The 12,967-nt window shown below is 46.2% G+C and overlaps 1 protein-coding gene across 1 annotated transcript in view; it reads left to right on the forward strand.

Annotated features, from left to right (window-relative positions):
- The first annotated feature begins 1,077 nt into the window (after window positions 1–1,077).
- The window catches only part of KSR1 (kinase suppressor of ras 1), a 57,785-nt gene continuing 45,895 nt past the window's right edge, over window positions 1,078–12,967 (forward strand). Inside the window, exon 1 of the mRNA XM_085240585.1 lies at window positions 1,078–1,420. Within this exon, the coding sequence (XP_085096711.1) occupies window positions 1,211–1,420 (210 nt within the window). The 5' untranslated portion in view covers window positions 1,078–1,210. The remainder of the gene's footprint in view (window positions 1,421–12,967) is intronic.

A 12,967-nucleotide genomic window follows, 5' to 3' on the forward strand; every position in this document is an offset into this window, starting at 1 on the left:
TCCTGTCAGCAGAGCACAACTACATTGTCCTGCATCTGTCACGTCAGATGAACAGTCCTCATGTGCAGGCAGCTGGGCGGGTCAGCTCTGCAGGGATGTGTCCCACACTACTGCAATGCACACAGCTCTGGGTGAGCCCAACAGACAGCACTTGCAGCCAATGCATCTGCTGTGCAGCTACCTGTGCCTGTGCCACTTTTCTAGAATTTCCACTGTGAAAGATGAGCCCATAGTGGTTTCACAAGGCCGTTTTCTCTTATTCATGATATGAATAAATCTGTATCACATTTAAGTGTTTATAAGTTGTTTTTAATAACACCCACCTCATGTGCCAGGCCTTTACTATGCAGACACTTATGTCAAAGAACACACATATCTGATGGATTTACAGAACATGTGGGAAACCCTATTTTAGGAAAACACTCTATGGCCTTGGCAAGGGACTTGCTTAAGGTCAGCACGTTGTTTGTATCCGTGCACCAGCACAGAACCACGACAGGACCACTGGACTCTGCAACTCCTCAACCGGAGGAGCAGGGCTCCAGCACCTCCAGCTTCACCACGGCCACGGCCGACCCACCTGGAATCACCAAGGGGCTTCTGTGGGACGGCGCTGAAAACATACAGCAGTTTGTACGCCATCTTTAAGCTCTGTTTTGGTTCTTGGGGCATTTGGCATCTGCAGACGCAAGGACTCGGCTGGACCCGCTCCGCAGCGGGACAACGCACCATCAGCCCCGGCCCACGCATCCCACAGGGCGGACCGGGCCGGGCCCGGCGTCACCCCTCTCCCCGTCTCTCGGTGTGCCAACGGCCGGGATCACGTGGGACGAGGTCCGAGTCCCAACGTACCTGCGGGGGCCCGAGGGACTGTAAGGTGGGCAGCAAGAGGCTGAGGCGGGAACTGCTGAGGCAGACACAGGGACGCCGAGGTGGGCGCTGAGGCGGGAGCCGCTGATGCAGGGATGCTGAGGCGGAGCGGCCGCCCGCGCCCCCTCGCGGAGCCGCTGCCATCTGCGCGGGACGAGCGCTCCCGCGGTGCGACTCGGCGCGCTGCGTGCTGATACGCGGTAACTGCCCGGAGAGGAGAGGCGAGGCGGGGCGGGGCGAGCCGCCTCCTGCCCTCTCTCCCTCCCTCCTTCCTTCCCTGCCCGCCGCTCCCCCCGCCGTCGCCGCCGCCTCTCCTCCCCGGCCTCCCTGATGCCGAGGAATGGATAGAGCGGCTGCCCTGCGAGCCGCCGGCATGCTGGAGAGGAAGGAGCGGGGCGGCGAGGCGGCGGGGCCGGCCGTGCGGAGCACCCTGCAGCAGTGCGGGCTGCTCCAGGACCTCATCGACATCTCGCTGTCCAACCTGCGCGGGCTCCGCACCAAGTGCGCCGCGTCCAACGACCTGACCCAGCAGGAGATCCGCACCCTGGAGGTAAGGGCCGGGGAAGCCCCGGCGCCAGGATGCGCCGGTCCTGGGGCCGGGCCCTGCCGCCAGCACCAGGAGCCGCGCTCCTTCAGGGTACCGGGGCGGGGGCGGCGGAGGGGGGCGGGAGGGGAGGAGGAGGGAGAACCCCTTCCTCTCTGCCCGGGCGTAGAGGGGATAAGGGGGACGCGGAAGGGAAGCAGGAAGGGGGGTCGGCCGCCTCCCCGCGCAAGCTGCGGGGCCTCGCCGTCCTGCCGCGGTTCCGTCGGGCCGCCGGCATCGAGGCATCCCGCCGGCAGAGCGCGGCGCCGGTGCCCGCGGCGAGGGAAGGCGCGCCGGGCCGGACAGGTGCGGGAGCCGCGGGCAGGCCGCGATGAGCCCCCGCCCCTCCGCGCTGCTGCCGCCCGGCTGCCGGCCTGCGGCGGACTGCGCGTCCGGGGCGGCAGGTGCGGGGCGAGGCGGGGACCGGAGGTGCTTTCGGAGTGCCTGGCTGAGCCGAGGCGTCGCGTGCCTTGTCCCAGGATGCTGGACGCGCAGACGTTTCCCGCGGGTCTCAGGTGTTTGTTTCTGGTGGCTCCTGTTCTGTCCTTCCAGGCCTGTCTCTCTATCCCTGGCTCGGTTTCACTGATCTAATCCGATCCTCCTTTCCGCTCCGTTGGTGTGGCTGACGGCAGCATTGCGATCCACGTTGGAGAGATGCTCCGCCGTTCAGAGGCGTTACACAGAATCCTTTATACAGAGAACGTGTGCTTTTTGATGCTTTCAAACGTGATCTGACTGTGTGCATGAATGTTTAGAAAGGAATTCGGAGTTGTTCCGTTTGTTAGACCTTAAATACCGAATAGTGCTTCCCTTTGCCTTGTGTGCAGGTAATGCTGCTCTGAGCAGAGTACACAGTTCCCGCCTATCTCCTGCTTGGTCAGAAGTGGAGGCCAGTGCTCCTTTTCTCTAGCCCACTACTGGGGGCTGCAGAGCTGGAGCATGAGGCTCAGAGAAGGAAAATCCTTGTAATAGTGAACCTAGAACAAACGTATATGCTAGAAAATCCCTCACTTAAATGAAGCTAGGGAAAACAAATGATGGTAACTCTCAGGATAGCCTCTTAGAAATCTATTGTTTCTCTCTTCCTCAGCTTTTCTTTCCTCAAAAAAAAAAAAAAAAAAAAAAAGAAAAAGAAAAAGAAAAAAGTTGCTAGTTCTTTTTCTTCCTGCCACCTCCAAATAGCCTTCAAAAGACTATTCTTCATAACAGTACTTCAGTAGACTTTTGGCAACCCTGCTGTCTTTTCAGTGCTCAAACAATGTAAATGCCATCAGTTTGGAAAACGATCATCAGTATTTTGCTGGTGGACCCATTCTGAAAGGAAAACTTTAATCACAGAGCCTATAGGCCTGCTATCATCTTCAGGTTGTTCTGAAAGCAACAAAAAATATTGCTAGTGATAGTTATTGAGTGTGTGTCTGCATTCCTTAAGCAATTATCTGCTTAAACCAATGGGTGCCACGTTCGCTGGTGATCATAAAATTTGACCCTCATCAGAAGGATCTCTGATGTGCTCCCCAGTATGTGATTTCTCTGGGAATCCAATCAAGTGCTGAATCCCTGCCAGCCCATGAAGCTATGAGAACAGGTACGGACTCTCTGCCCTTTGCTCTCTTCAGTTGCCTGTACCTGAAGATGTGATGTCAAGCAGGGGCTGAATCTCTCACTTAGTGACTCTGCGCAGTCTGAAGTGGGTTTGTCTGCTGCTGCTGAGCACAGAACCGGGCTGCAGGGATTGAGGGTCTGCATTTGTTTTCATGTTGTGATTTCTCGTGGTGTACCATGGGGACTCCTGGAGGGCTGCGGGGCTGCCCCAGTAACAGGTGGCCTTTGTCATTGTGCTGGTTGTCATTGTGCCATATTAACGTGTCAGAAATGTGTGCATTTGTGTTCATACGCATTTGCCTATCCGAACAAGTCAGTCCAGGAAGGTGCTCCAATACTGCACAGAGCCAGAGCACAATAGCCTGACTGCAGCGTGTGGTCACTGTGCAGCCTGTGAGCAGCTCCTTGCCAGTCAGTAGCAGCGGAATGAGAAGCTGCGAATTCGGAGATCTCCAGGAGCCACTGAATGGCTTCATGGATCCTGCGTAGTGGTTACTGGTAGTATGGCTGCTGGGCCTGCAAACTTCATTGGGGCTTTGGTGTGATCCTAAATGTCTCACGTTCAGAAATGTCTTTGTAGAAAAAGAATTATGAGAACTTAGCTGCATTGTTATAACTGGTAAACTGTACAGCAAAGCCATAGGGATGTGATAAAACCATGAGATAGATGCAAGGAACAAACTGGAAGCAGGAAGTACCACTTTGGGAGGGGAGGAGACTTAACTCTAGAAGTTAAGAAGTGGCTCCTGCGGCCAAATACCAGGCTGCACGGGTCTTTTGAAGACAGTCCAATGTACTACATCAAAAATCACTTTTGATTAAAAACAAAAAGTGAAATTGATAAAGAACAAAAAGCAGAGGAAACTTGTCTAATATAGTCGGAACATAGTTCTTGTATGTTGAAAACTTTCATAATGTCCAGTTTTGGTATCAGAAGTGTGAATGTGACAGGTGAAGGGATATCTCCTTGAACACAACATTCTGCATCTGTAAACAACAGATGTTCTGACCAAACAGGTGTAGCAGTGAATGCTGCTGGGTGAACACGGCTGTCTTAAACCCTGTGTCATGCAGGTCAGACAGCAGTGCATGCTCACTGGTTCCCAGGTTAGCACAGCCCTGGAGTAAAGTTCTGAAAGCAGTAGCACTGTGAATTGAATTAGCAGCCTAAAGCACCAGTGAAAAACAAATCTAAGATCTACTTACTTTATCCTTTTTCCTCTGTCTTCGTGGCCTGTCATGTACACCACATGATTAATGTGTGTGTGCTTCAAAGTTAAGAACGTCAATATAACTAAAGGTTAGGTTGTGTGCATGTTTATGTCCCTCCCAATTTACTGAAATGCATCAAGTCCTTCCTCATTCCTCTTTGTGCACAAGGTCTCAAACTGAAGCGCGTGGTAGATAAGGATGTCAAACTGGAACCCCAGCAGGAAAAAATAAGCACTCATCAGTCTGAAGACTGTAGGCAGAACTTTCTGTAATATAGAAAGAAGAAGGGGGAAAGAAAGGACTGTGGGAATTACTTAAAAGTAATGTGCTTAGATATGTTCCATGAGCTGAGCCCGTTTCACATGTATGAAGGCTGTTTCTTAGAAGGGCAGGGAGTTTCCCTGTAGTACAAAGCAGATTTTGTTGGCTTAGTTACTAGCAGAGTAGGTTCTCTGATACCATGAGGTCTTGTATTTTCTTAATTTTTATATGTTTTACTGAGTAAGTGCTTGAGTGTTTTTATCCTACGCTTTGGTGTATGACTCTCTTTCAGTTCTGTCCTCACAGGTTTACTCATTTCTGAAGTAGACTACAAAACTGAAGTGGAAAATAATGAGAGCAAACAATTTCTTGCCATGGGGTAAGCACCCAGTGTTGCCCCCAGATATCTTTGCAGAAAACTGTCACAGTTTTTAACTCTGTCCTTGTGCTAATCCCTTGCATCACCATTAAGCTGGTTTTGCAAAGTTAGAGGTATATATTTTATCTTTTTTTTTTTTTTTTTTTTGTAACAGTGATATCTTTCTGGGTCTGTTTGTTTAGGAAGCTGGTAATAGGACGAATCCTCCAACACTGCTAATTGCGACAAAGATGAGGCAGAACTAGGCTGAACTGAGACCTTGAGTATGTTTAGATTGGAGATACATTTTCTTTCTACCTCGATTCTTACATCATAAGAGCTAACTGGAGTGCTTCTGGGAAGGAAGCAAACTGGTTATGGTGGGAGTGTCGGGGTGGGGCAGCAGCATGCATTGCTGACATCTGCCTGCTTTTAAGAAAACTGCTTTAATGCTCTTGGGCTGACCTATGTTCTGATGGAGACATCCTTGGCCCAGCCTGCAGAGATCACTTTGACCTCTCTCTCAGAAATGTCTTTTGTTCAGAATCTCCAGAAAATGCAAGACCAGGTCAGAAGATCTGATTGGAGCTGTACCGTGTCACAAATAAGTCTGTGACTCCTCAAATCAGTCTTTCAGTTTGGCTGAATGATAACTGTAGATAAAATATGTTTGAACTTGCTTTATCGTTATCTTCATTCACTTGGTAATTTGACTAGAAAAGGCTTATCTCTTAACAACCAATCTCTAAGCAGAAACAAGTGCATTGAAAATGAAGGGAGGAATGGAAGGTGAAGAACTGTAATTGTCCAAACTTGCAGACTGGAAGTTGGTTATGTGGTATGCATAAGAAAGATTGTGTGTTTCTAAATTTTAAGTAATGGGAGCAGTGAATTTTTCAGGCCAAACTGCAACCTGTAGCCACATGTTTATAAGCCCTGCTCAGCTGAAAAGACTTCCTTTTCCAACAGGTCTTATGTAAGAGATGTTCTTCCCTTACTTCATCTCACTTTTTGCGTATGTGCAATGCATTTGTTTTTTCTCAGAGGCGAGCAGAAAGTTTTCTTTTTTTCCTACATTTGTGCATCTATTTGTATAACATAGGTTTCAACAGAGAATCTCTTTGACTTGGAAGGAGAGAGAACCACGTGTTATTACAAAGTCTGTAGACATCATCTGTTCTTTCTAACAGCATGTCTCTGCAGATGATCAGAAATCATACATTTAACAAGTTAGCTTATGTCTCACAATTAATTTTATATAAATGTTTACATAAGAAGTCGTCAGCCGTGTTTTAACATACCTGGGATAAGCTCTGATGTGTAGGTTGCCATCACAATGAAGATGCAAAATGGCTTTCTCTTCACTTTTTAAGCTCTGTATGTACTTATCTCCCTGACTGGATTCTATGAAGCGCTAAATGGGAAGCAAGAAGGAAAGTATCACAGTAAATCTTAATAGTGCTTTTGTCTCCAAAATTCTGTTGCTGCTGGATTGTGTTACAGCAGAATTATTTCTGCTTGGGGCCAGCTTGGAGGTCCTTACAGCAGCTGAACTCAGTGAAGAAGTTCACCGGTGCCTGGAGTTAAGACCTCTGTATGTACGTGCCTGCACACACTAACAGGAACCCACAGGCTGTCGTGCTTGACAAGCCTCGCTCTCCACATACAAATTCTGATGTGTATTGCATGTTCAGAATCGATGCAATCAGGCAAGTAGCCCAGCCTGAACTCCAGTTATATCTAGCTAAACCTGTGGCTGTAACCAGTTTTGCATAGATAGCACTTGAACAGAGCTTGTTGTGCTACTCAAGTTCAGACGGCAGCAGGTAACTGCATTTTGCACAACAAAAACCCCTGAGTGTTAAGGCTGCATACGGGTGACAGATTTACAGATATGAGTCAGCATGGTGGTACATAAATTTATCACCTGTTGTTCATAAGTAGGAACAATTAACAAAAGTCTTGCAACACGTAGAATTATTTAGGGAATAGTTGCACTTAAAAATACATTGACACCATAGACCATGTGATCTTTCAGATGCTGCTGGGATAAAACTTACTTTCTTTAAGGCTAAGGTTTCCCATCCTTTTTTTCAGCCAATAAGGGCGCTTTCTCTTTCCAAAAGATAAATGATAACGAAATCATTCTTGGCTTCCTGTCACTGTTTTGGGGATTGGAGAATGTATTGGCTAGATTACTGCTGTGGTGAAGGGCGCAGCACAGAATGATGTATAGATGACACCACCCAGAGATACTGACTCAGACAAATGTTAGAGACTTTCCTCCTAGCCCATTTCTCATTCCCATGGAGTAATCCCACACGACTAGCAGCAACACCAAAGCAATGGCTTAGTTGCCACAGCTGGTAAGCGAGGAAACAGGATCTTTGACTCTGGAAGCACACCTGTTCCAAAAGAGATGGACTGCCCTTTCAAGATGCAACTCCTGAGCAGGGCTGCTATGCCATTTACAGATGATCCCAGAGGGTTATCCTAGCCCAGCAGTACTCTCTTGAGAGACATGAGAAACACTTGTTTCCTACAAACTGAAGCCATGATGGCAGGTAAAACCAATAGATTTGCACCAGAAATGCCCGCTCCTACATATGGGCTGAGAATTTTTTAGTTTGACTTACTAATGCTTTTGATCAGTCAGAAGTGATTTGGGGAAGGGATTGCAGCAAGAGTATAGTGTAGAATATGTAGTTAGATGTCTGACTCAAATACACTTTTAATGAATGAGAGGAAAAAAGAAACAGCTTCCTGCCTTCTCAGCAGTGATTTTCCTAAAAGGAGAAAACAAGGAGTTTCATGTGCTTCTTCTTCTTATGCTTGGGGAAGTTGTTGAAATTATAGAGTTGAAGGCTGGGGGCTGAACCCAAATGCAGACCCATGGCATTCTCTGTCCAGTTGCAACAAGTCTCCAAGAATAAAACAGGTGAATGCCGCTCATTGCTTTGAAATGTTTTGTGAGCAGAGGTCAGGTGTCTGTCATTCCTTTTCTGTGTAGAGAGGAAGTCTAGTTTGCATTGTGTGCATCTCATGGACACTTAATCAGTAGAATAAGGAATCATGCCTTGATAAGGGGCTAGAGAGTGCCTGTGATCTGATGATTATTCTATGATTCGTAGTTATCCCAAGTGGAATAGCTCTAGCAGAAACTGTGAGATCTGCTTTAGAGCAGTAATTAGCATGGCACTGAGGAATCTTGCTGGGATGCAGCAGATCCAGGCTCTCAGTTGGATATGTGACATTGCCAGAAGAACTAATTGAGCATGGCTTTCAGAATGCAGCCAGGAGGTGGACGGGGCAGTTTGCTGGTCTGTGGTCTGAATCCCTGAAAATGCTTGGAAGCCTTTTTCAAGGAAGTTCTAAAGGTTGGGCAAGCAGTTTCCTGCCCAGTCCTACTCTTGTTGTTTGCTTCTAAAACATGGGTTTGTTGATTTATTAAAGAACTTTCACTTCTGTTTGAAGCAACCTAAATTTAGAAAGGAAGTCTTGGGCTTCTCATTACTGCTGTGTGTGTAGGCTATTGTAGAGTCTTGCAGATTCCAGTGTGAGGCTGTATTTTTAGCTATTAGTTTTGCTGACTAAACTAGAAAGAATAAATCATAAGTATTTATTTCCAGATTGAGAACTTCAATCAGGTGTAACGACTGCAAGTTATTAGGTAGGGGATGCAAATGGGTTGGTCAGTAAGTAACTACTGAAAGATGTGGAAGATGTGTGACTGTATCCCCTGCGCTGACCTACAGTGCTCAGTAATTTATCCATCCTTAAGGCATTGAGAATTTTCTATCACCAGTCTTCTATCTTCTAGAACAGTGGGGTTTTTTTTCTTTTTACCTTGTTAGTAAGCTAGAGGGTTAAATCTGCTTTAGGAGATAGTTGCAGCTCCACCAAAATAAGCAGAAGTTCATAAGTTTTTGTTGCTCAGAGTTTCAGGGAAAAGAGAAACTGTTTTTGACTGAACTTTCCACAGAAGACTTCTGACTTTCAGATATCTCCTTTTAAAAACTTCATCAGCGAAGCAAGACATTTCAGTTTATGGGCCATTTGTCTTACTGATCAAAACTGAAACTTTCCGCAAGCTAAAACACTTCGTACAAAGGCCTGTAACTCTCCACAGTTTCGATGGAGATAGTTCTGAGTGCTTCAGGCCAGCACCAGTTAGTAGCATTAGACTCTCTTAGTGCAGGTGCAGGTCAGATGCAGTATTTATTTTCCTAATTTTAGTGAATTCTGGAAGCTATATTCTTGTCTGTTTTCCCTTGTTTTAAGGAAACAGCTGACACTGAGATAAACCAAGGTGAGCACAAACACCAGAGACTTTGCATTTCCTTACACAACAAAGCTGGAAGAAACCCCAGAGTGGATGTCAAAGGGCTTGCCAACCCTGTTTGTATTAAATAAGGATATTATGTGTGTTAAAACTTGCTGAGTGCTGCAGGCCTGACTTAGCCGCTGTTGTATCGCTGGCATTTTGTATGGGTATAATGAGGCAGAGCTTCTGCAGGCCACCTGCCATTGCAACCTGAATTCCTGGACCATCTGCAGTCATGGACAATGAGCTGGAGGGTTGCTACAGAGCTGAGGCTTGGAGGAAGAAAGGAGAGGATTTTTTTGTAGTGATGCTTAAGGCTTGTCTGTAGCAGTAGTTACCTGTTTGCATCCAACCAAACAGCCTTATCTGCTACCAGCTGCCAGTCTGCAACTGAAGGCACAGCTAACCCGGCTTAATACTTCTGCTAGGTTGGTAGTAGTATTTAGGTTTTCATTCATATGGAAACTTAATCTACAGCATCATCCTGCTGCCAAGACATGCAACAGTTCCAATGATGTGTTCTTTCCTCTTTTTTTTCTCTGCTGTGTTATTCAGATTGCCCTATTTGCAATGACTAGTTTGTGATCTGAAGCTAAGAGCTTTGAAGTTAATGGTTTCCTCACAGTGTAAGATTTCAAGTTGAAGGTAGTAGCATCTATTCCTTCATTCCTTTGCCAAGAAATGAGCTACTGGGGCAAGAGCAATGTGTGGTGATGCAGCACTGCTCTTAGCTGAAGCCCACTGTAGTGTTTGAGAGCTCCTTACAGCCTCTTGTGCTCTGTATCAAACTGCCTTGCCCTTCTTCTTAGTGAAGGAGCAAGTTCCCCAGCCTGCCCATAATATTCTACTAGCAGATATCCATGGTACTCTTACAGACACACTGAAATGGGTGAGTTGAGGGAGACTTAACATCTGGCTTCAAGGCATTCAGTTTTTTGTGGCAACACTGGGAAGAAAATGCAGACCTTGCAACTACAAGGTGTATTCGTTTCCTAAAGCAGTGTACAGAAATTACTCTGATTGTTGATGAGACAGATGACTTTGTGATGCAGTGTAGCAGCTAAGAGCTATTTGGAACAGGGTGAGAGGAGGAGAGAAAGCAGTGGCCCAAGTGTCTTTGTGATGGCAATTCCAGTCCTGCGGGAATCATGCAGTAAGAGTTCTGACACGTGCTGACCAGCCACTGCTGCAGCTGCTCTTGCACAAATAGTTCAGGGTTAGCACACCGCTGATGTAAAGATCTCTAGAGGGAGAAGAAAATGCCTGCTACCTGTCCACCTTCGGAGGCCAGTTTTTTGCAGCCCCTCACTTCACTTACTTTAACAACTGCATAAGGCATGACAAGAATGCTGGCTTGCCCTGCGAGTGGGGGCAAAGGCAGACAGACCCTATTCTGATAGATTGGAAGTGTCCACGATGTGATATGTGTTTCCAGATGCTTCACTTTCTGCCTTGTCACAGAGCTTTGTCACCTGGCTTCAGCACTGCAGACCTCAGAGACCCCACGGGAGATCCTGACTCAGCAGTTCTGCACAGTTCTGTCTTGCTGGAGCCTGCAGGTGGGTGCAGGGGGAGGGGGAAGCACACGATGAAATGCATAGTCTGATCCCTGCCTCTGTATTCATCACAGATCCTGTGCACAATAAATAGGCTGGATCAGCCTTTTTTGTCATCCTGTCATCGTAAGGAGAAGAGCCTGGTGTGGGGTCTCTAACATACGAGGCACGGCCCCTTTATACTGCAAAGAATAATCTCCACATTCAAACTGTATTTTTCAGGGTGAGTTAGCAGCACAGTGCTTCCTGTCAAAGGGCCTGAGCTGTGGGAACAGTATCAGCAAGCACTGCAAGTCTCTGCATTGCTAGAATTCTTTGGAGTTCTTCTTAATGCTGAGCCTGACTCCAGCTGCTTAATGAAGTTTGCTGTGGCTCCAAGGTTTATCTGGCCTCAAATTTTGAGACAGAGGACATGGGGAAAATTGGAGAGCCGTTCTAATGGATGAGGGATTTTGAAATTTACCAGTGAGAATGGCTTGTTTATTTGAGGAGGAAAGATGCTGAGGCTTTTTCCTTGAAGTCCTGATACCAGGACAGTCCTTTTTCTCTGAAGTTATGAAACAGTGAGATTTCACAGCTAAAAATCTGAGGCCAAGTGAAATGTGAGTAGAAAGAGGCAGGCTGATCAGTAACCAGTTGGTGGTTTTATGTTTGTTTTTTTTGTTTTGTTTGTTTGTTTGTTTGTTTTTTAATCTTCACTGCTGGGGTTTGGGGAAGGTAGTTGGCAATACAGTCTCAAATCTGCTTCCAGATGCTGACAAATGGGCTATATACAGGCATTTGTGGCTGAGAGCAGGTATGAACCTGTATGACCAAGAGATGATTTATTTTGGTTATTGTACCCTATAACACAAGCAACTGTTATTCTTCTGGGTGCATGCATTGATAATTTTTTAAAAAGTATTGAATCTTCTATTGGAGCAGTTTCCAGTCAGCTTTTTGCACTCAGCCCAATTCCCATGTTTACCATAACTTTGTTTTGCTACTCAAAAGAATCAGCTCAGATCTCCTGTGCCCAGAGCCTGAGACCCAACTTGGCAGCCTATATCAATCTACCCCAGCCAAAAATAAGTATGACTTCGAGGTCAGGGCATTCCTCTCATTTGAAACTCCATAGTGTATCTACTGCTGCATGACTTGTCCAAGTTTGACCTGTTTGTAGAATAGTACATATCCTTTCTGCTGCTCGTCACTAAACGATGCAGTGAACGCTTTCTAACCTGGTTGCCTAAGATATTAGGTACTTACTCTACAAATGCCCAAATGCCACTCGTGAGAACAGCCAGTACTCTTGCTGCTGCTTCAGATGCCCAAAGGCAGAAAGAAGAAATGACTTCCATAAAAGCCAACATCAGACAAGTAGAGATCATCACAACTCAATGCAGATAAAGGTACCTTTTTTCTAAATTGTTTTCTCGTGTTCTGATGAGCTTCCACTTGCCATCTGCCCTTCACACAGTTGTCATACCATTATCTGTTCTTTCAGAGACAATTCAATTAGATCTTTCAGGAGGTTTTAATCAAGTGTTATGGGGTGGCTGGTAAATTATTTACAGCCATATCACCTGATAAAACACTTGGTCTGCTAAAGCTATCACGTAAGCGACCTACCTGTAGCAAAAAGCACAACTGGCTTTAACTTAGGACCCCACTTGTGTTCCCTGGGGTTATTCAGTTGGCATTAAATGAATGTCAGACTATGTGAGCCCATGTTTCATATGCAATAATACATACTGAATATGGCTGTGCTGAAAAACAGTGCAGTTGAAGCATGTTAAAACAAGAGTTAAGAGCTGAATTTAGCTCTACTCTCTGCTGACTCAGTTCTTTTATCAGTGCCTTTCAATGCTGAATACCTTAAACAGTGTGGCCTTGACCCTCACTTGAAGATCCTGCTATTTTAACAGCAGTGCTGTCTGTTTGTACTGTCTTCAGACTTAGTCTGATGTAAACTAAGTGTTTTTTTAACAAGCAAGGTAATAGGAAACAGTACTCAAATAGGAAAGCAAAGTGAGAAAGTGTGCTATTTGTAGGAAACAGAAGGATTATTTCTCTGCCTTATTGATGGAAGCCAGTACCAGGAATTGTTAAAGGTGAGTACAAACTCATGGATATCAAGTCCTATCCAAGCCCCATATGAGCAAATAGAAGTTGGAAGATCAGGTGGACTTGTTAACTCAGAGCTCAAAAAATGAATG

Source organism: Meleagris gallopavo, chromosome 21, assembly GCF_905368555.1.
Source record: "Meleagris gallopavo chromosome 21, MGAL_WU_HG_1.1, whole genome shotgun sequence".
NCBI lineage: Eukaryota > Metazoa > Chordata > Aves > Galliformes > Phasianidae > Meleagris > Meleagris gallopavo.